Source organism: Pezoporus occidentalis, unplaced genomic scaffold, assembly GCF_034315485.1.
Source record: "Pezoporus occidentalis ecotype Australia unplaced genomic scaffold, CSIRO_AGI_Poc_V1 ctg70, whole genome shotgun sequence".
Classification (NCBI taxonomy): Eukaryota; Metazoa; Chordata; class Aves; order Psittaciformes; family Psittacidae; genus Pezoporus; species Pezoporus occidentalis.
The window spans coordinates 4,262,379-4,285,525 of NW_026916053.1; the positions used below are offsets into that span (position 1 = coordinate 4,262,379).

Here is a 23,147-nt window from a genome sequence, read left to right on the forward strand (position 1 = left end):
CCTGTCCTTCAGTATTAGATGGGCATGAGTGAGAGAACTGTTCCTACCATCCATTAGCTTCTTATGGAATTCACAAGGCAGCATCTGGGTCCTCCAGGTTACCTGAAGTGCAAAAGAAGGTGTAAGGGTGCAGGAGTACATGAAACTGTGTAAGTGGGGAATAATTCTGCATCTGAACTCCATGCAGAGTTTTGGTACATAGCTCTTAAACACAACTGTGGAGACTGGAACACTGCCTCTTGAATTACTTCTCTTTTGTTCCAGGCCTGGATACCTAACAGGGTTATAGGCTTTTTGCTGAGTACCTTTAAGGTGTTAGTTATCCTTGGGCTATGTGGAAGGACATATCTTGCCTTCAAAAGAAGGTAATATTAACGCAGCTCTTGGCAAAGAGGAGAGAAATTGAACTCTCCAGCTCTTGGAGGAATTAATTTGTGAGTCTTTGCCAGGCAGCAGCTTTCATAGGGAACAGAATTTCATCACTGTGCCAGACTAGGTATTGTGCCTGGGTGTATGCTCTCACTGGCTTTATTTTGCCTATAAATAACAAAAACAGTTTAAGCAGAGGTGCTAATCTGATAAGGGAAAACAAAACCAGCTCAGTGTTGGAATAGTGTTATTGCCTCCTAATATTTAGCTCAGTGTGGCTGGAATCTTGCCTGAGCATCACCAGGGCTCCAAGGCTTTGAATGTACCGGCTGTTTCTGGTGATTCTTTCATATAACACTTTTGAAAATTGTGACTTTTCCACATCTGGAAGGATGGAGCCTTTTTCTATGAGAAGTTTTCCCCTCAGAAATGTGGTTTTGGCTCGAAGTATCTCAAGTGCTGCCTATCCCCAATAGAGGGCCCTCCGAACATCGAGATAAGGGAACCCCCTGGAGCAAGCCTTCGGCTGCTCCTTGTCCTCAGAGCACACTGGAGATGCGAGTCTCTCCTTTCCCAGAACAGGGTCATCGCATGACCTCACAGCACTTAGGGTAGGTCTGGCACAAGCAGGCCAGGAGGAAGTTTGTCACAGCAACAAAATCTGTTGCTTCTACTGTCTGAAGGAAGGAAAAATACCTCCAGAAGCGATAATTACTTGCAGCTTTACCTGATTAGAACTCAGGATGTCATGGTTGCAGTGGGTATCTGGAAGGAAACTGGCACATGAGCAAAAACAGTTCTCTCAGTGCTTCTACTCTTGGGTTTATAAAAGAGGATTTTGCTTCCAGGGCTCCTTTTGCAAGAAAGGTGCATCTTCACCTTAGTACTTAATGGTTTTTTCTTTTAATTCTCTTATCACTCCTCTCCCTAGCTCTTCTGAAAAGCACCACTCATGCCAAGCAATCTCAAATAGATCAGGCAAGACAAAGAATTACAATGGTACTTGGAATGTACCAGCCAAAGAATGCCACAGATGGTGACAAGTGCTCAGTCTCGGCTTGATGCCTCACATGCTGGGAGATGAAGCTAAAAAAAACTGCATTGTTTATTGTTTTATTAATTGCTGCAGCTCATTAATGCAACTTAATTACACTTATATTCCCCCTTTCCCTCAGCCCATTCCCTCCCCTCAAAATTATCCTGTCACAAGAAAACCCATCAGGATGGTGCCAGTCTTGTGCCTGGAATAAGAGCGGCTGCTTGGTGAAGAAGGCAGGTACAAAAATCTATGATCCATGAAGAACTAGGCCTCTTCCAGTGTCCTGCAGCAGGCTTCAGCTGTGTATATGGCTATGCCAGTGTTAATTTTATGTAGATGGGCAGACCCAGAGTACGTTACAGTTGCTCTGAGAATGGCTTGGCATGTTGAAATGGGGCGAAGCTCCATGCTGAGTAAAGATTTGGTGGTTGTGCTAGTTTTTAGCTGTTCAGCATTATAGGAGTTAAGTCACTGAACACTGGAATCCAGGACAAATACCTACTGCTAAGGTGCTGACCATGTCTAAAGAATAGAGAATGAGGAAGGGAGTCCTGGGTGGGGCAGGGGAGAAGGGAAGAGTTCTCATCTATAACTTAAACCCCAAAAAGCCTAAAGAACTCAAATGTAAATAGCCCCCACCTAGTTCTAGCCAGGCAGGGAGAACATGAAGTTGTGTTAGGGGTTTTAGGCTCTTTTCAGAACAAGGGGAAGAAACTAACTACAGAACATATGAAATGTCCCAGGGTATTATGCAGTGCTTCCTCCTTTATGGATCCATGGCACAAGGAAGCAGCTCCAACTCCACCTGTATCTCTTGAGAGAGGCTCTTGGTGAACATGTTCTGCTAGAGGTCTTCAGGCCTGTGCTGTTTGTCAGCTGGTACCACCAGACTATGGTAGGAATGGTTCATCAGGGCACTTGGAGAATTAAGCCCCAACCTCATGGCCATTCTTCAATGTACATTCATTGCAGTTGGAAAGAAGACAAGGAAAACAAATGGAATGGAGTTCACCATCCTGCATTTCCTCTGCCAAAGATCCAGGCCACAGGGCATTGTTTCCTGCAGCACCTTTGGAGTGCAAGGTTTATCCATCCTCTGGATCCTCTTTACTTATGCAGGCCTGTAGGGAAGGGAAAAAAGTGAAGGCAGGGAATCAGTATGGAGCAAGTACTAAGTTGATTACTTAAGACCATAGAAATGGTGTCAAAATAATTAAGACACTTTTTTCCTTTCTTGATTTTAAATATGATCGACTACAGATGAGGAGTAGGATTGAGAGCTCAGAAGTAATGTGGTTAAGTACTCTTCAAGTCTGGGAAGAACGCTACACCAGACCTGAATGTACTGCAGTTAGACTAAGGAATAGATAGGAGCTAAAGTGTTAGATGTATGTACCCTCAGCATTCAGAGCTACCTAAAATTTGGTTAGGAATTTTAAAAGCTATGGTTTGTCTCTAGAATCAAGCAGCTGCTTGGAGTTGCAGTGATAATGCTTCTTGTGTAGGTGCAGCAGTATGAGCAGATCTACTGTAGCCAGCAGTGAAGATGAGTGAATGTTTTCAGCTGAAACATCACCTCTTAAAGATGCAGCTTCAGGTTGGTCAAAAGAGTTTGCAAACTCATGTTGGTATTCAGCAAATTGTTTGTTTGGGCAAATGTCTACCTAGAAAGAAAATCAGAATCACTTTGTGTGTTTTCTCTCCTCAAACAGGCTGGATTTTTCCTATGCAGGTATAAGTTTCCTTTGTAAAGTATTGTGATGATCAAAGTTCACAAGGAGTGGAGGAAAACTAATCCTAAAGGAGTTCCCCCTTTCTCTCCCCTAGTGTTTCAGACTGGATTTTGAATGTAAGAATGTTGTCTGCCTGTTCTTTGGTCTATTGAAGAGCCTACTTTTAATCCATAACTGGATCCCTGTTGTATGGGGTGTATTCCTTTAATGCTGCCTATGGCTACCAGACTGCCCCACAACAGAATTGATCAGGGAGTATTAAAGTGAGCAATTGCCAACTGGAGCCTGAGATCATTGAATTAACCCACATCTCCTGTTGCTGCCCTGTCAATACTGAAGTCTACAGCTGATAAAAGTCACACCCTTTGTTACCATCTTGCCCTTTCCACTGGCAGATCTGAGGAAAGGGAAGTTGGTGAAATCTGGCTATGCAACTAAATTCAAAGCTTTTAAGCCATTAATGTAGTATTTGAGGTGTCGGGTCTGAGTGTTATGGGCTGGAGCCTCACAACTGTGCAGTTCACTGCTTGGCCTTATAGAGAGTCTTAAACAGCAGGAAGAGCTATTGCTCATCTCTACCTCTTAAATAAACACAGACTACCTCCTGTCATCTGGCAGGTTCTTGATTTAGCACTAAATCACATACAGAATCATGCTTTGGGGCTATTCTGCTTTATAATTGAGATTGCACAGGGCTTCTTTCTGAAACCAATCAGAGAATGATGTCAAAAGCCTGAATGGATGCAGGAGGCAGGAAGTACTGACAAATGATCCTGATGTTCTGGGCCTTCTTCTATCTTGGCAAGTACCTGCTGGATACCGGGAGATAACTTTGAAGTGTCTGACTAAAGCTGTTTTCTTGGTTAACCCTTCCACAGTTCTGAGTACAAGAAAAGCTTCCTCCCCTCAAATGATGTAGAAACCTGTTGATTCTTCTAGTGCAGGTGAAGAAAAGCAACCCAAAGCTGATAGCCTGTCCTGTGTAGCCTAAGAGAGGCAGTGATGCAAGCAGTCAGGGCCTGAACTTGAGCTTTAGCTAAGGGAGGGGTAAGAGCCTTTCCTTCCTAAGAACTCATTGGAAACATTCTCTTTTGGCCTTAGGAGAGTACTTTTGGCTTGCAAGATGTGATTTATTATCCTTTAGCCAGCGCTTTGACCCAGAAACTCATGCAGTGAAGACTTTAACGTAGCTTCTATCAAGATTCCTAATGCATTATTAGTAAATGATTACTGCAGTGCCTTGGCTGGGCAGCAGCAGTGAGATTAAGGTAATTCTATTACATGGTAAAACTTGCAGAGCAATTTTTTTTGCTGATAATTTTGAGTCTCTGTTATTTGACCTTGTGACTTAAATAGGAACTGTCACAACCAAACCCTCTGGAGCCAATGAAATGTAGAACAGAAGCAGTTGTGGAATTTACAATAGAAATAACAGTATGTATAAACACTGTTGTTGCTGTATGAGTGCTGGAGGTGCTAATGGTGATGAAGGACATCTAAATCATGCTGTTGCAACAACACTACAAACCTGTTGGTTGATTTTTGTTGTGGCTGGCTTTTAGCAAAGGAAAACCACCACCTGACTTTGTAATTCCTGAGGTTTTCCACCAGCTGGAGCCTTGCAACTGAAATCAAGGAGGTCAGTGGATTACCATGGTAAAACTGGGAGATAATAGGTACTTCCAGCCCACAGTCCAGTTATCAGTAGGAGTTTGGGGACATGTTTTTCTCCTCCTGGTAGGAGTAGCACAGGTATTTTAAAACCTCTTTCAGTGCAGCAGATGGAAGCTGGAGGCCAGAAATGGGGTGTACATTTTGAATACTGAGTTTAGGAGCTGATAACCACTGAAGTAGGAAAGCAGCAGTTTCCCTTTAGTATCTTTGAACTGCTACAGTATATTAAAAGTTCTCTCACTCATAGGTTGTGTGCTTGATCCAGAAGTTATGGAGAGTGGTCTTGGTCTTAAGCTGTGTTCATGGGTTTAGATCAGTGTCCTCTGTGAGGCTTTTAGATCTATGAACATCCATATTGTTGGAGAGACTAGGGAAAAATGTAAGCCAGGACAAGGGAAAGGGCACATTGCAAGGAGAGGGAGGGCATGCTCTCATCAAGCAGGACAGATAAAACTGGAGTGATAGGATAATTCCATTAGGGAATGAAGGAAAGTGATCCTGTTGTTGTGGCAGCAAGGCAAGTGCGTCACTGGGAGAGCAGCTGACTGCACAGTGGGTGATGCCATCCTAAAATGAAAGTCAGTGATTGCAGTGAGCTCCAAGTTAGTAGCTGCAGAACAGATTTGGGTTTATTCATATTTCCCTCAACGAGAAGGAATTCAAACCACAAAGCCCAGATTCGTGAGCTAGAGCTCTTTGATAAATTGAAGCTTGACCTCAATGCCCCGCACTGCAAAACTCGGTGGCATTGTGCGTTCAAAATCCTCCTCTCACTCCCATTCATACACGTGGAAGAAAGGCAAGAGCTGGGCTGAAATAAATACACCAAAGTTGCTCTTTGACTGCTGTGAGATTTATAGAGGGTCACCTTATCTGCTGCTCAGCAGCTGCTTTCACCTCCTGTTAGCCAGGAAGAAATATGACATTGTGCTGGCAGAGGCTGCCAGTAGATAAGTGATGGTCTGAAGAACAACACAATCACTCGTGTACTTTAGTGTCTTACAGTCTTACTGAGACCTTTGAAGTTTCATATTGATAGTTTCTGTTCCTATTACAGCCTCTCCATAGAGAAATCTTCGTTCATTAAGTACCAGCTTCTTTCACACCAGAATGGGTCATTTTAAGGAAGCAGCAGCTCAAACCCCATGCTATATAAGTGTGATGGTTCTTCAGCATGCTGCTACATTACGTTAATAAATCAGGGAGCTGCTTCTAACTCCACAGCTTCTGCAGGCTATGGAAAATTCTATCCCACTGTGACAAAACGAGAGGGAAATAAATCTTTAGTCTCCTGTAGCATAATGCTATAGAACCCCCAAAGTTACAGGGAATTTAACTGCTTTGCAAAAGCTGTGCGCCTCTTGTGCTGCAGTGACAAACTGGGGAGTGAGTCCATTAGATCTGTAGATGTGTCCCTCTAACACCTATTTGAGGACAGTTTTTCTTCCCTGAGCCCCACTTTTCTCCCATGTCCTTATATCCTTCTTTTTGGCAGGACTCTGGTAACATTATTGCCCCAAAACAACCTCCTTTAGCAGCTGCTTTAAAAATGCTTGCATGCTCAACCGCATTCTTGCAGGTAAAGAGTATCAACACAGCAGATTGAATACTGCTTTAGACAGGTAATGCTGGCCTTTATGTTTGAGAATGTCCTAAAGAACCAGCTCTGAAGTGGACAGTGTGAAAGTGAGATCTTGTGTCTTCAGCAGGGGGAGGGATTATTGGAGGGCAAAAGGTGGAATTCAGCACTGGATCTCTGCTGCGGACAATTCCCCTTTCGGCTTCCTGATCTTCCTGATCACCTGAATTTGTAGGGAATTGTGCCCCACACATGGAACCCTCTGTTCTTGTGGGCAACCGAATTTAAACAAAAAGTATATCTGAGGCACCCTGCATACAGACCATCTAATGCTCTGTTTAATTTAGTTCACTGGTGTGTGTCAGCTTTGTACCCCACATGTTCCCTGGAAGCACAGGCAGATACTGGGAGATCTTGTACTCAAGACAGTCAAAGTCTGTGGTGCTGCCATGAGATTACTGGAGGATGACAAAAAAGAGGGCAAGTGATCAAAATTGCATGGATGTATAGGGCTGAGTTCAGTTACGACTGTGCAGAGAGCTTAAATACAGCCTAAATAACTAGATGGTGCATAGATTTTTACCCCAGTAAAGATCTTTTCTGTCTGCCAGACTCCGGTTTAACACTGAGACTGAAAATCACGTTCTGCTATTGCTATGGATTACTTTCAGCATCTACTGAGGCTGACTCTTCCTTCCAGCTCCTTTACCTGCTCAGGCACCATTCACTGCTGAAAAGCCTCTCTTGGCTTTCTTCAAGGAAAAGGCATTTGGTAGTTTGTATGCAATAACATCCTATAGTTGTTCTCAGTGCTTTCCTATCAAACACCACTGCCACAAGCCAAGTACAGAAACACCAGCTTCACCCTGGCAACCTGGGGCTGAGCAGAGGCATTTTCACCCCTTCTGGTGTCCAATTGGTCATTCCTTCCATGCCTGAAAAGCCTGCTGGAGAAATCAACCTGCAAGGAGGAAAAACCCCAAGCCTGTAGCACCCTTGAGCCATCAAACTAAGAGGCACGGAAGCACAGGAGGTGATACTTACAGGTATGTCTGCTTGAACAAAAGGTTGGTGGGTTTTTCATTGACATGGTAGAGAGGAAATGGATCAAATCCACCAATGAAATCAACTGAAAAAAAATCAGAACTCAAATAAACAAACAAACATGGCCAGAAAGTTGAAAGGAAACGAAAGGAGAAGTCGGTGCATGTCATGGTATAACACAAAAATCAGTGAGAGAACAGAGGAATGAGTGTTCAGCTATGGATTGCCTGGGGGGAATCTCTGCCTGTGCAGACCTCTCTTCTGGGATGGGCAAGTGTGCCAAAGAGGAGCTTCAGCTAACATGAGACTTGAAGCAGAGCTAACAAAAGATTCCAGAGAAACCACAGGGGCTCCCTCAGCCTCTCTGGGCATCACCACCATGCTGTGACTTCACATGAGAACCAGGCAAACAAAGCCCCTCAGTGATGGGCTGAAGGAAGGAGCTGAGGAATGATTTGGGAGTGAATGCCAGGGAGAAGCTGGCAGCACAACAACCCCTGTGAAGGTTCTACAGTGAAGTGGGAATTTGCTTGTCCCACTTGTCTTCCCTGCAAGCCAGGCAACGGCAGTGTTGGAAAACTGCAAATCCCTCATTATCCTTAGCTCTGCTATTTTTCATGTCCCCTCTGCCAACTTCATTGGTTTTAATTGTACACAAGTAGGAACAATGCTTCCCTTCTCCACTATTCACAGAAGAGCAATGTCACTAGAGGAGGAAAGGTTTAAATGACAACTCCCTTAGTAACCAGAGAAGAATTTCCCAAATCTCTTAGTTCCCTTGAAATTGGGCCAAGTCTGTATTACTGAGCTGGGTAACATAGCCAGGGCTACAGGGGTGTGAGGTGGTGTGATTTGAGACTGACCTAGCAAAACCCTTTCAAATAGATCCAGCTTAGACCCCTTTTGGGTGCCAAGTTAGTGCATTTTGTTTGGGAGTGTGAAGGCCATACCGTCCTAGTGCCATTTAAAAATAACTGGAGTCACATTAACTACATAAATGCCTGTTGGGGTTTCTTTCCTGCAGGTGGCACTGTGATTTTAAATTCCAGCTGAAGAGTTTGGGTATTTTTCAGTGACCAAACAATAGAAAAAAATAATTACTATACATATAGAAAATGAAAAACCAAACCCAACCCTTGAAACATATTTAGAAGCCCAAGAACAGCATATTCTCATAAATGCCTTCTTGACGGACAGCTAGATGCTGATGCTGTGATTTTGGGACAACTGCCAGTTAACCATAGAATCATAGAATAGTCAGGGTTGGAAAGGACCTTAAGATCATCCAGTTCCAACCCCCCTGCCACAGGCAGGGACACCTCACACTAAACCATAGCTCCCAAGGCTCTCTCCAACCTGGCCTTGAACACTGCCAGGGATGGAGCATTCACGACTTCCCTGGGCAACCCATTCCAGTGCCTCACCACCCTCACAGTAAAGAACTTCTTCTTAATGGGGGAAATCTGTACAGCTTTTAAGCTAACTGGGGGGATAATTCCCCAGTAGTTCCAGTGAGACTTGTCACCTTTTCTCAGCCACTTTGAAAACATTTGAGTATTTTAAAACCAAGAGAGTGTCCAGTTATAAAACCCCAGTTATTAACTATATATTAACTGTATTACCTCTGTTGTGGGATGTCTGAATGAGGGAACCTTAAAGAACTGCAGTTTTCAGTAACGGGCTAATACCTTAAACAAACGAAACTCCTGTCATCTGAGCACTCAACTACGGAAGCAGTCAAAATCCAGGTCACTTCCAAAAGATCTTAACTGGGGTTCATTGCTGCAATATATTACAGTGCATTAGCACACCTAACGAATTCTTGCCCGCAGTTCAGCATGAAGAGATCCCGATTGCTGTGTTTTCTTATGAGAATCACGTTAGCCTGAGCTTCCTGATGAATGTGTCTCAGCACTTAGAATTCCTGCCTGCTGCACAGCAAAGTGATGTTTAAAGGAAACCACAAATGGAAGAGAAAATTAAAACCCAGCTCAAATTTATTCGGGTCACTGGAAGGATCCACCACTGTGAGTGTGAAATATTGATGCTTTGTCATTGTTAATTATTCAAGCTGGCATTTTAACTCCAAGCTGGGAAGCTGGGAGGGAAAAGGAATTTGTTAGTGGGGGGAAGAAATAAGCATCCTGAAAGGAACAGCTTCTGTGTTTCTAGATACTGCTTCCTTCCATGAGGCTGCGTCTCCTAACAGAGCCCTACTGGAAGAATGAGCTCTGTCATGTTATTGCTATTCAAGAGGGGCTCAGAACTCTTTGAGCTAATATATGTTAGCTAATAGAACAGCTATAGGGCAATTTAAAAAATACTACTTGCAATGTAACTCCTTTGCTAAGTGCACTGCCAAGCTCTAAAGAAATGATGCATAGAGCCAGCAGAATGAATTCAGGAAGAGAAAAACATGAGGACCAGTCAGATAAGCAATGCAGCTCATCTCGCTCCTCTGAAATCAACATTCTTCACATACTTTCAGACATTCAGCCCAAAGCTCTTGTTTTTCAGCTAACATCCATGCCAGCTGCTCTTTAAAACACCAAAGCTGTTTGCACAAACTTAATGAATGTCTTCAAGAAGTTATACTTGGATTGAAAGCCTTTGGATCAGATCCTTACCTGGAGTAAACTGGCCTAGACCCACCACATTGCCAAAGAAAACCAGACTTCATGTTTGTTTGAACCCTATGCATCCATTCTTTTCTGAAATTATTGGTCTCAAAGGGAGTTTTAGAAGGGCAAAGGAATCCAGGACCAGGTTATGGATGTCTGCATAGACCCAAGTGATTCCTCTCTTTGCTCTTCTCTGACACATGTCATAGTGAATGTAAGACACTTGAGCGGTGCGTACACCCAGCCCAGCGGAGTCAGCTCCTTCCTCCTCCTTCTAATTCAAATACAGGACTTCCTCTGCTTTGAAATTAAGTGGTCAGCTTGGTCCTTGGCAAGAAATCTCACGCTCTGCTTCATCTGCAGCTTGTGGCATATGATACTCAGCAGGTGCCTACTGAAGCTGTATTCTTTGTTGTAGGTACTCTTAATTTCAACAGTAATAGTGGCACTATTCTTAAACTATATAAGTTTGAGAACAGAAGCTGCCCAGTTTCTCTAAAGCTGAGCCTGAATAAGAAGCCAAAACTAAGCTTTTTTGGTGTGAAAGTGGAGGATAATTGCAGCATCTAACCCATGACATGGAGAGAAAAAATCTCAAGGTAAAACCAGTTAATCCTTGAAAGATAGGTAGTGCCATATCACGTAGATGCAGAGATGGAAAGAAGTCCGGTGGCAGCTGAGTCCTCAGAGACAAACATCTGAGAGAGAGATAGAATTGAATAAAACCTTTGCCAAGGGATCTGGTGGGGAATACTTACAGCTGTCTTCTTCTTCTGTGAAAACACTAACAACGTAACAGGCGTAGACAAAGCCCACCAGCTGGAAAAGAGAGAGAAGAAATCATTTCAGTCTTTTGAGGCCAGTCAAAACCCACTGGACAAGACTTCAACAGCCAATATTTGCCCTTAGCTTAGCAGCATTACTTTAATGGTGGAGCCAAGTCCTGTTTGCTCTAAGGCAGGTGTAGGCTAAGGGAGGACACTGCTGGGGGCACACTACATGCTGCAAGAGCCGCCCTCACCTTCAGAGGAGCCTGTTGTGGCTGGAAGGATTGGCCAAGAATATGGGCTGGCTTTGCTGACACTGAAACTAAGTTTACTCTCTGTAAGAGGTGATGGGGATACAGGACAAAATCTTGTGTAACATGTTAGATAGATGCTTACGTACAGGACAGACACATACAGGGGTAGGTTTTATTAGCCAAGGTCCAGGGACAAGCACTCCTCAGCTCTGTATTCTTGCTACAAGGGGTATGCACGCTAAGATAGAAATGTAGTTAATCATAAAAATGGTGATGTATGGCAGCAGTGTTCAGAGACACTGAAGTCTGTAGTAACTTAGGCTTAGAAATCAAAACTTCATTGGAAAGAAATCCCAGTCTTACTCTAGGTTTCCAGTTTCTAAGGTTCTATTTTGGAGAATAAACACTTCTGCATGGACTAATCAAGCATTGGGCCTGCAAAGTAAATGGGCCAAAGCACAGTGAGAACCAGGCAAAATGATAGCAGTGGTCTTAAGTCATAGATTGCGTAGGTTAGCAGTACATTGCAACCTCCTGGGAAGCAGCTAGAAACAGGGTAGGAGCAGTAAAACAACAGGGTGCCTCTAATAACAGCCATGGTGTGGCCCTCATGTCAACCCCTTGCTCAGAGCAGTCTTTAGAGCAGAAAACTAGAGTGAACATTTAAAAAAGCAATTTAAAGTAGCCTGCTGGGTCTGTCCTTAACTGGTAGTTTTGTAGAAGCTCTGAAGCATCCGAACTGCCTCATTCCATTTCAGTAGCAAGTTGTTACTCAGCCTGAATAGAGAAACAAACTTGTGGTACTATGGGAGTTAAGCATTCTAGATCCAGCAGGGATTTAGTTTGCTTCTCCTTCTTCCTGTTAATCAAATATCCTCTCCATCCTTCATTTCACATCTTTACATAGCACCCCACTTAGCGAGATCTCGGTTGACAGTAACTGCATTAGGGAAGTTATTGTGAGACTTAATTGTTTTCCACTGTGAGCTCAGTTCTTCTGAACAAGAGTTAGAATGTAACATGCAGTGACTCACTCCGAGGGAAGACAGAATGATGCATGGTGGGGCTTGAAAAGTAGAGTCCATTCATTTTTAGTATGACAGTAAAAATACATCACACCAGAAAGCAAAAGGCAGATAATGAGATTTGTGCTGGGGAGTTATAAAGGCATTTGTGAGTTCTCCAGCTCTCCCTGGCAACACACACCTTGTTGGGAGGAAATGGAATGGTTTTGTAGCATCACTAAACCTTGTGTTTCCTTTACTGCTTTCTATAGTCATGTGGAAACCAAGCTGGCACTTGCCTTTCCTTTTGGGTGAGCCTCATGGAATCACATCCTCAGTGGAGGAGAGGTGGCTCTATGGGCCCACTCATTTCCCCGCTGTGCATTCATGAAACCAGGGCTGCTTCATGCTGAGTTCCTATGAGGTACAGCAGTCAGCATGTAAAGATAAGTCTTTCTGGGTGTGATGCTAACCAGGAGGCCACCTGCAATGGCCACTGAGTATAATCATAGAATGGTTTGGGTTGAAGGGACCTTAAAGCTCATCCAGTTCCAACCCCCTGCCAAGTGCAGGGACCCCTTCCACTAGAGCAGCTTGCTCCAAGCCCCTGTTTCCAACCTGGCCTTGGGTAGAATCATTGCTCAGATTAAAAAAAAAACAACAAGAAAACCCATCAGAACAATGAGAGCTTTCTCTTCTCTGCCATCGCTTGTGCCTGGCTGACAGAAATCCCGGGAAGAGTTCCCGTTCCCTGCAGTTGTGGCAGGCTGGGAGGGTTGGGCAGACCTGGCCATGGTGCTGACACAGCCCCCGAGCCTGCTCCCCATTGCTTCTGCCTTGAAGATGTGCCCTGATTCCAAGGGAAATCCAGGAAGGTTTTCTCTTTGCCCAGGTTTTCCATCATGCCTCAGAGTAGGAACTTTGGCTTAACAGCCATGCAAAGTGTTAGCCCTAAATCCATTGACTGTTATTATACTCTGTAACAGGCACCCAAAATGTTCTTTTTTATTTCTCTTTCTAATCCATTCCTTTTTCACATGTGCTTCATCAATACAAACTTGTTTATTTAATAGCACTTCTTATTCAAAGAAGTTTTGGTGCTCTTGTGACCTGGCCAGAATAGGAGAATTTCAGTGGCAAAGAGGGAGGAGGCGTACAACATAAACATGAATTGCATTGTTATAGGGGCTGACCTAAATCATAACTAAACCTATGACCTCAGGGATGAAATGAACTCCTGGCACTCCCTAGGTCTCATCTTCTGCATGAGTTATGAATAGAGCTGCAGAGGGGAAATGCTGCTCCTGTTGTCCACTCATTTTCACTGGAAGAGTTGCTAGAATGCGGGATGGGCAGGCTCCAAGAGGCACCAGCAGCTCCCTTTTGACTGCATCCTTGATGAAGATGTATCAGGCCCCCAACATCACCAGGTTTAGCAGTTATTAAGGTAGAACTGAAAGCTTCAGAGGCCAAGAATTTAGCAGTCACTTCACTCCTGCTCAAAGTGCCACTTGGTTGCTGATTTCTGTATGAAAGAAGGTTTTAAGCTCTACTCTCCCAGGGAAATAGCAATAACTCTTAGATTTTGCAAAGCTCTGTAGGGGAGGTGGAAGAGGAGGGAAAACGTCAGTGATGTAAAATGACACTAAGCTATTGCTCTAATTCCCCAAAGAATGTTCTTGGGATTTAGCCTGTGCTGCTGTTTCTTTACTTGTTCTGCATGTTCAGTACCAGCTTCCTCCAGGCTGCAGAAGTATCCGATTTAGGGTTTTATTAGGAACACATGTTGTAGGCAGGTGTGTTCAGTCAGTCTCTCAGACAGCCTGGGAACACACATGAACAATAAAGGACAGAGCTGGGATGTCCCAAGCATTCTGCAGGCGAATAAACAGCAGGAAAGACAGGAAGAGACAAGTGTGCTCAAAGGGAATGAGGAAATAAGTCTATAAATCCCTGTGTCCCTCAGTCATCTGAAGTTAACTTCTTAATAGCGAGTTGAAAAGTGTTCATAGAGCAGCATCACTGAAGTGCTGGAGCCAGAAAGACTGAATTACAGCAGGATCTACAGAAAGGGACCAACTGGCTGCAAGCGTGCATAGTACACGAAGGATGGGAAGGCAAAGCTTAGCAGGAGGTGCTGCTGCTCGTGTAAGATCTCAGTTTTAGTCTGCATCTGTCCTAGTGAAGATTCTGTGCTCTTTCTCTCTGCCAATGGTTTTTCCACCACAGAGAATATGTGCAGAGTCTCCTCCTTCAGGGCAGGTATATTCTAGGTTTCACTTCTACTCAGTGCTAATGAAGTGTGTGTGCTCTGATCACTGTGAGAGGGGGAAAATGAAGAGATCTCTGCTGCAAGAAAGCAAAAAGCCAGCTGGTGAGAGAGCTCCTGTGACCAGATAGCTAAAAAGAGGCAATCAGAATCCTTTGATTCCTTGACCTTCTTTACTCTTCGGATGCAATTACCACCACTGAAAATCTAGCCTCTGCCAACAGCAAAGCATCACTTGCACATTGCTTCTCACATAACATCTGCTGTCAAGGCTTGTGCTGCCGCCTCCCTGGGAACCTTCCAACCTGTCAGTCTGAGTGAAAACAGCAGACAGGCAGGCAATGAGTTCTCTCTGTTGGAAAGACATTTCCAATTTCCATCCCATTCAATAGAGCCTCAGGAAATGCCCAACCCTCCCCACTCCCAGAACTACCATATGGACAGCCCAGAGCTATGCCAGGTATTGCAGAGCTAGAAATCACTCCTCTCCCAGCTGGCTGGCAAGTCAGGGAGCTGCAGGATGAATCCTTGCTGGGCTAAAAACAAAGCAGATTTCTTCTCTTGACAGAGTAGCTGCTGTTGCATTTCCTAATTGGGTTGGGAGGATTAGTTTTACAGTGACATTTCTGTACCAGTATAGACTATAAGATGTTGTTACAATAAGCTTTTTCCTCCAACAATCTCTGTGCTAAAGCACGGAGAGAGATTTTCATCCTTGGCCCTGCAGCTACTTGTATCATGCATGGTGACTGATATGCCAAAGTTTGATCACATTCCAGATTAAAGGGGTTGCTTTTGCCTGCAAGGAGTACAGACAAGCTCTGAGCAAAAGCAGACAGAGACCTTATGTATCTTCAAATGTATGCCCAGGAGCAGGATACTACAGTCAGCAGGAGTCAGGATGACAGCCAATGCTGCGCTCACCATATGGGTTCAGGTTTGCTTTCCTTCTCCTCTGGCATGCAGGATGGAATTCAGTGAGCCTTACCCCAAGTACACAATATGGCACACTCCAGTTCCTCAAAAGCCTCAAGGAACTGGCATCCCAGAAAACAACCACAATGTCCACAGCTGGGCACTGCATAAAGAGCATGCATTTCACACTGCCATATCTGGAATAAAATAACACCCCCCCACCACACACATACACCAACCAACAACCCCTAAAACCATGAGGCAAAGCAAACTAAAACTACATAAAGCACCATTTTGCCTGTCCCTTGCCCTTCTTAACAGGGAACTGACTATTCCAGTCTCAAATGCATGGCAGACAAGGAGGGAAGTAGGTCATGTCCCTTTCTGCATCCCTTGAGCCTTCAGGTTGGTGGTTGTGGTTTCTGTACTATTGATTTGGTGTCCCTGCCTGTCTGCAGCACAGCACCCGCCAGGCACTCCAGGGAGGACAGCAGCCTGTAATGAAATCTGCCTTAACGTGGGATAAAGAGAACTGAAAGAGATACTGGCAGGGATCAAAGAGTTTGACCCTCAGAGACTAAAAAGGGAGAGAACTGGCTGACTTCTTCCCAGGCAAGGTCTGAGTGAGAAGGCAGGGAGGTTTGTCTGCTCCTTACCTCAGCAAAGCAGGGAGGAAAAGCTCTATTTCTCCCACTAACTCCTGCTGTTCTGAGCATTTCAGAGCCAGCAGGAGTTGCAGACCTGGGGTTTCAATATGTTTCCTGCAGGTAGGAATTGAGTTCACTCAGCACAGCTCAGCCCATATGGCTTTCTTGCATACAAGTATTTTAGTCTCATTCCCTTGTTTTGGGATTCAAAAATCCACTTGGAACTTAAGTCTTAGAAGGAGAGAGAAAATATTTACCTAGATCCTGTTTTATCTTATAGCTCCCTCCTCTGTCTCCCCATCTGGCCCTTTGTGTTGTTTTGCAGATGCACAAAGAATATTGTCATGTGCCTTTGGGAAGAAGCAAAGGAGAAAACATTCCCAGAGATGCTTCTATAAGTCAGTGTGAGCACTTAGCTCAGGGGCGTGTGCTTTAGTTAGTAACCTGCCATAAAACAGAGGTTTGTTCTAAACAAACTCAGGACCATTTGCTGTCTGAACCGCTAGCCTAGGGCACAAGGGCTCTGCCATTGCGCTCAGGTGGTTCAGAAGAATGCTAACAGTGACATACTTCTGCACTTTCAAAGTCTTGACCTCTAGACAAGACAACAGGCTCTATTATTCTAGATAGAATCACAGTGGTTTGGGTTGGAAGAGACCTTAAAGCTCCTCCAGCTCCAACCCCTGCCACGGGCAGGGACCCCTTCCACTGGAGCAGCTTGCTCCAAGCCCCTGTGTCCAGCCTGGCCTTGAACACTGCCAGGGATGGGGCAGCCACAGCTTCTCTGGGCACCCTGTGCCAGCGCCTCAGCACCCTCACAGGGAAGAGCTTCTGCCTAAGAGCTCACCTCAATCTCCCCTCTGGCAGGTTAAAGCCATTCCCCCTTGGTCCTGTCACTACAGGCCTTTGTAAAAAGCGCCTTTCTCATACACATGCATCGAAGCAGCTCTTGACAGTTTAGTGCAGATCATTTTCCCTGCAGGAGAACTATCCAAACATTAACAGCCAGCACACACGCCAGGGAGCCCATCCAACTCAGGAAACAGGAGCTTCTCTGTCTGCCTCGTGTGTGACAGGGCAAGAAAGGCGTTGCAGTCTTCCCCCTCCCTGCAGTTCACTGGGTCACAGATCACTCCAGCTAATAGGAAACGCAGGATCAAGACAGTGGAAAGCTGTACTAAAAACGTGCAAAGAAGTACTTGGCACTCCAGAAGCTTGGAATTCCTCTATTTGTTATCCTTCAGCATTTCATCAGCGCAAGTCACCCTTCCTTTTTAAGCCAAAGCTCAAATGTGAACGTTTCACCAGTCCACGTCCGTTTGTACTTAAAGTCATTCACCACAAAGTAACAAACCAAAGCAGATTAGGAGGACACGGGCTGCTGACTCTAATGCAGCTACAGAATGCAGGAGCACCCAGGAAGGGGGACAATGGCCATTCTGTTTCAGTTAATTTCACAGACAAGTGAGAAGCACTTACTGAACAGTGAACGTTAAGGACATTGAATTACTGCAGAGCACTTAAGAAACCCTCTGGAAGACTGATGAAGGAAGTTGATGAAAACATTTAGTGCATCTATCTGAGGTGTCAGCAGAAAATGCACTGCTTTCTGCTGCCTTAGAGTTTCTTTCATTCTCTGGAGACAAGGAACTTCTCCTTTTTATTTCTTCACAGCAAATGTGCATGTATGTGCTCTGCCACTCGTCATGTGGAGTAAGAGAAATCCTTCTTCAGAAGGTTCTCTGTCCTCAAAACATGAACTCCCACACAGCAGGGATACAGAGTGATTTGTTACTGTAAGGTTGCATGTGGTGCATTACTTCAGGTGTTAGGTTGCTGGTATCCATTTCCAGTTCTTTCCAGCAATATTGTTCATAAGAGAGAACAGGAGAACAAACAAAAAGAACATTTACAGAGGGTTTTGCAATCAGATGATACAAAATGGGGTGGAAAATATGGGCCAGCCTCTGTGCCTGGATAAAAATACCCCCAGCCAAACAGCATCTCCTGCACAAGTGGTACCCAGCAGTGCTCTCAGTGATGTACTCACCGCGATCAGGATCTGGAAGGAGCTGTGCATCACCTCGATGTAGCGGTACTCCAAGGCACAGCCTATCACAGAGATGTAGGAATGGCCATCCAGCCCTTTGATGCCAGACATTGAAGCCTCCTTCTTTACACAGCCAGGACCATTTTCACTCCACCATGATTGGTGCCGGGAAATGTTGAATGTCAATAGTTCACTGTCCTGAAGAGAAGAGTTGCAAAGAGATCTCCATTTACTACAAGAGCATCGGACATGCTGTCAGATGGAGGTCATATTAAATCAATGGAACCACTTTGCTAGTGATTCCTACACCTGCAAGTTTTGGGTATGGTAGATTAAATCTGGAAGAAAAACGTCAAGAAGGCAGCATTAAGTGTCTTGTCACAGAATCATGTGCAGTGGGTATGCTCTTCCCAGCACAGGTTCAACACTGAACTCAAGAACATGAACTTAATAACCCCAAAATGAGTTTCAAAACCCAACAGATCTTCCTCTGTTCTTAGCTTTTAGCACATCTAACAAGTTCCTGTACCATTTCTGTCCAGTTTCCTTCCACACTTGTCACATATGGTGCTTCTGCATCTCCTGTTGATCTTACACAGTCAGCCTCAGGTCACATTACCCAGCAGGGCAGACCTCAAGGTGATGATTGCAGCTTCTTGTAACCATTTCCCCAGCTGTTCCTTATCATCCCTACCCAGGGAGAGGCTCTTTGTGTTGCTCTTCTCATCTCTGCCAGTTGAATAATTTAAACCATGCCAACACGGGGGTTACACAGTGAAATGCCACAGGAGTTTGGCTTGCAAGCAGGTCATTGGAAAATGACAACACTTTCCTCACAACTGGGAAAAGAGCAGGACTGGCTGGAATACCTGGGAGAGCTTTTGTGTGCTTACAGGACATGGCAGAGCCCTCCCTGCAGACAGTAAAAGACAAACAGGCTGAACAGCTCGGCTGCATCACTTCACAGAGGAGTGCTAAGAGCTGGGTGCCTCACTAGTTCTCTTGGGTCACTTTGATGTGGAATCAAGGACCCCTTTTGTCCACAAAGCAAAGCCAGGGGTTGGAAGGTTGATTCTGAAGGATAGGTTATAAAATTCTATGTGTCTTTACAGAGTACAAATAGGTACTGGATATACACACCCTCTCTAACCATTGCTCCAAGCCCCATCCAGCCTGGCCTTGAACACTGCCAGGGATGGTAAGAAGCATCTCCCAGCCCAGCAGCAGTCAGAACCTGGGGTATTCACACTTCCTAACATGGGAAACAAACCTCATGTGGCAGCTCCCAGTAGAATCAAGAGGGAGAAACAGATTCAGAGCATCTGATCCAGGCTCCTGCTCCAAATTACCCCCTGCAGAGGACTTGGCTCTGCAGCCAGCACAGGGAACCTCTCCAGGTAGTCCTGCAGATGCACTCTGCTCAGTCCATGTTGGTATCCAGGGACAAGCTTGAGTTACAAGGGCAGAAAACCTGTGACTAGCAACCAACTGCCCCTCCTTATGCACATTGTGTAGGTGCCTCTGCTCCACCACAGCTACTCCAAACCACTTTGCAGAGCTGTGATTCAAATCTGCTGCAGGAAGCACATGCTAAGCAATGTGGACAATTAAGTGAGAAGGCAGCTGCCAAACTCCTGACACAATCAGCACAGCAGATGGGATGTGCTTTACACGGAGGAGGGCACAGAGATGAAGTGCGGCACCAGTGCAAAGGCAGCCTGAATTAGCAAAGACAATAGTGAGAACTCTGTTAGCAGTTGGGAGTTTAAAGGGAGCTGTGTGCATTTTAAAGGGGATCATTATTAGCTTAGCAGCTACAGGACAATGCACACAGTGCAAGGTGCTGCACCAGCTTCATTTCTGGAGACAGCTTCCCCTTCCAGCTTCTCCCGGTTTTGGCAGAGGAGCCTTTGGCTTGCCCCCTCTGCTGGCATCGCTCTTCCCTGGCCCACAGATCTCTCACATACCCACCAAATGCCATCTTTTCTGCAAAGCTCATTCTTTCTCTCCCAAGTTTGCATGTTCTGAGACACATGGATCTTCCCCAGCAAAAGCTTTTCCTCCTGGAGCCAGCCAGCTCCCCAGTCTGCTGTGTTCTTCTCCCTCTCACAAGCCAATTGGGTTATGGGAGACTCAATTCCTGTCTCTTTGCCTGGGGCTTCCCCCAATTAGCACAGAAAGCAAGCTGTTCCACAGGTCACTGCAGCATCTACTCTTAACCTCAGTCCCCAGGGCTTCCCTCTCCCAGCTCACAGATGGTGCCTTCCCAAACCTTCTGCTTCACTTATGCACAGAAACCCTTCCATGCCTTCTCGACTCCTCACAGAGGCATCCATGTGTATTTGGCAAAGTAAGAAACAGGCTGTTTTCCTTCCTGAACTTCCCTTTTGCCAGTCTTTATGGAATTGGCTCTGGGTTATCTTTGCTGCAGGAGCTGAACTTGCTTGGGAGTTAAGCCTGGAAAAGCAAAGCAAGTGCTGGGCTGGAGGTGGGCAAGTGGAGGAACAGTAGGTCCCAACCAGCATTTATGGCTTTTTACCTACAATCATGCTCCAGCTCTGCACAAACTTTGTATATATATATATACTTCAGAGTAGAATGGAAAAACTGAGCCCATTTGGATTCACACCCATGAGCCATCCATCTCACAGATGTAAAATGAACACTGATTGCACACTGCGGTTGTGGATGCCCTCAGGCCCACAGAGACACTGTCCTGAACAAGCATGTGGCTGGAGGACTGCAGGCACATGGATGGAAGGGTCTCAACAAGGCAAGCAATGCCATTCCTGGCTGGATGTCCTCAGGGGATACCTGTGCTGATGGGGTACAATAAAAGAGCATTCGGGGAGATCACTTCATGGACCTCCAGTTCCTCTTCAGTGTTTGCTGGGAGACTGGGAAAACAATGCCCAGTTGTCTCCTATGGTTTGCCAGCTTCCTTTGTTGGAGATGGTTGAAAACTGAAACTATGGAATAGACACACTGAGATCAGGAGAAAAGAACCCGTTGGAAGGAAGTTCAGGGAACAGCAGTTTCCCAACGCCTTTCTGCAACACATTTGAAGCCCAAGCCCACTATATCCTCCCCAAAGCAGGCGGAGGCTTGGGAGATGTTAATCAGTCCCAGAAGTGAGCAAGCCCTGCGGCTGGGAGAGTGTGATCCCTGTGTAGCTGTGCTCCCTCTGGTTTCTTGGCAGGCTATTTGCAGGGCTATCACTTCCTCCTTAACCTTCAGCCTGAAGAGAAACATGAGCAAAGAGGGCTATGAGCTCCTTCTCGGGAGCATGTTGAAATCACATATCCCTCTGAACTGCTGTAGCATCTGGTTGCCATCCATTTGCCAGCAACATGGGAAGGAAGACAGCAGCACTAAAACTGGAATACCTGCATTTTACAGAGCCTATTTTCCACTCCCAGCCTCATCCCACTATGTCCCAGGAGGAAACTCACACCTACCTCTGACACCCACAGAGCCAGTTGTGTTCCTTTGCTAAAACAGCTCTCTGAAAGCTGTTCTGAAATGATTTTCTAAGGGGCACCATCAGAGATGGGTTTGTTTCTTGGTGTTAACAGCCTTCTGAACCACCTCGCCCTGAACTGCCTTAGTTATATAAAGCAAGCCAGCACTGTAAGAGCTCTGGAAACAAACTGAACCCTGTATGGGTGCCCCCAGAGCCTGACAGCAAAATCATCTGAAATCTTTTCAGTTGGAAACATTTCTTATCATAATAGGAAAGAAAACATTTATCTTTCAGCCATGTGTTGAATAGCTGTACCGCCTGAGACAACAGAGCAGTGATTCCTTTGTCTCAGCAGGCTCAGTGACAAGGCCATGGCATTTAAAGGCCAAATCCCAGGCTTCCAGTGCCTAAATTTAGATGGAGTTGAGGGACAGTTGTAACTACACATGCATTTATCAGAGTACTTTCTCCAGGTACAAAGTCATCCCAAGATCCCGTCCATATCCTCTGGAATACAAACAACCCCTCACTTGACTAATAAGGGCTGCTTCCATCTCAAGAGAGGATTTTGACCACCACCATGGCTCTGGATTCAGATCAAAGCACTGTGTAGACAAGAGAGAATATAAAGGAAGGGTAAAAAAAAACCAAATCACCATTCCAAGATGAATAATTCCAGAAGGAAAGGACAAAGGAATACATTGAAATACGCAACACAAACCTCTCGGAATGTTTCTCAAGTCCACGATGCGGAGGCAGTCGCGTGGCAGCTGGACAGACAGATGCTCATATGTCTTAACAGTAGGATTTTAATAATGAACTCAGGCTGGGGGGTGCAGGGGGGACTGTTTCACACTCGAGTAGACAGGGGAAGCTTAACGTGTTATTTCAAGCACAGCCTAGAAACTTCAGAGAGAGCTCCCGACAATTCAGCTCACCAAATGGCCAGATGGATAAAGAGGGAACAGGAACAGAGCAGAGGAGGAGCAACATGGAAGTTCAGCTGTGAGCCCCAGCACGGAGCAGTGGTACAGCACTTCCAGAGAGCCTGCATTTCCCCCACATACTGCAAGTGTGCTCGGAAGCATGAGCAGAGCAAGGAAACACTGCCAAGAGCCACTTGGAGGCACATCCCCATCCCTCTGCCAGTGCTGAGCAGCAGCCCTTCAGATCCAGATTGCTGTAGCTCTTGCCTGATCATTGGCAAAGCACTCACAGGAAAGCTGACAATAGGCTACGTGCTTAGGGAGGCCCTTGCAGCAACAGGGAGGTGCTTGCTTAGACACTTAGGCTGATCCATTTGTCTTTGGCCACCTAATGAAGATCTGCTGTGCCAAACTTCATACTCCCTACTAGGAAAAGATTGCAAGCTAAAAGTGATAGGATAGAAAGATAGAAATCAGGTCAGTTTAGCTCTTTCAGGAAGTAGAGAACAGATTCATAGAATCAGAGAATTATAGAATAGTCAGGCTTGGAAAGGACCTTAAGATCATCCAGTTCCAACCCCCCTGCCATGGGCAGGGACACCTCACACTAAGCCATAGCACCCAAGGCTTCATCCAGCCTGGCCTTGAACATTGCCGGGGATGGAGCATTCACAACCTCCCTGGGCAACTCATTCCAGTGCCTCACCACCCTCACAGGAAAGAATTTCCTCCTTAGATCCAATCTAAACTTCCCCTGTTTCTGTTTGAACCCGTTACCCCCTGTCCTGTCGCT

General features: G+C 45.4%; 2 protein-coding genes across 4 annotated transcripts in view; one reads left to right on the forward strand and one right to left on the reverse strand.

Moving 5' to 3' along the window:
- ARFGAP1 (ADP ribosylation factor GTPase activating protein 1) overlaps window positions 1-23,147 on the forward strand; it is a 281,891-nt gene that overhangs the window by 203,200 nt on the left and 55,544 nt on the right. The window lies entirely within an intron of this gene.
- The window catches only part of NKAIN4 (sodium/potassium transporting ATPase interacting 4), a 47,753-nt gene continuing 26,074 nt past the window's right edge, over window positions 1,469-23,147 (reverse strand). The window contains exons 4-8 of one of the 3 annotated variants that reach the window (XR_009969134.1): window positions 17,966-18,163; window positions 10,818-10,878; window positions 7,439-7,523; window positions 2,985-3,072; window positions 1,469-2,529 (exon numbers count right to left, since the gene is read on the reverse strand). Coding sequence is in view for 2 of the 3 variants with exons in the window: in XM_062641988.1 (XP_062497972.1) it covers window positions 2,520-2,529; window positions 7,439-7,523; window positions 10,818-10,878; window positions 17,966-18,163 (354 nt within the window). In the remaining variant the exon portion in view is untranslated. The remainder of the gene's footprint in view (window positions 2,530-2,984; window positions 3,073-7,438; window positions 7,524-10,817; window positions 10,879-17,965; window positions 18,164-23,147) is intronic. The other 2 variants (XM_062641988.1, XM_062641989.1) reach the window with 2 other exon arrangements.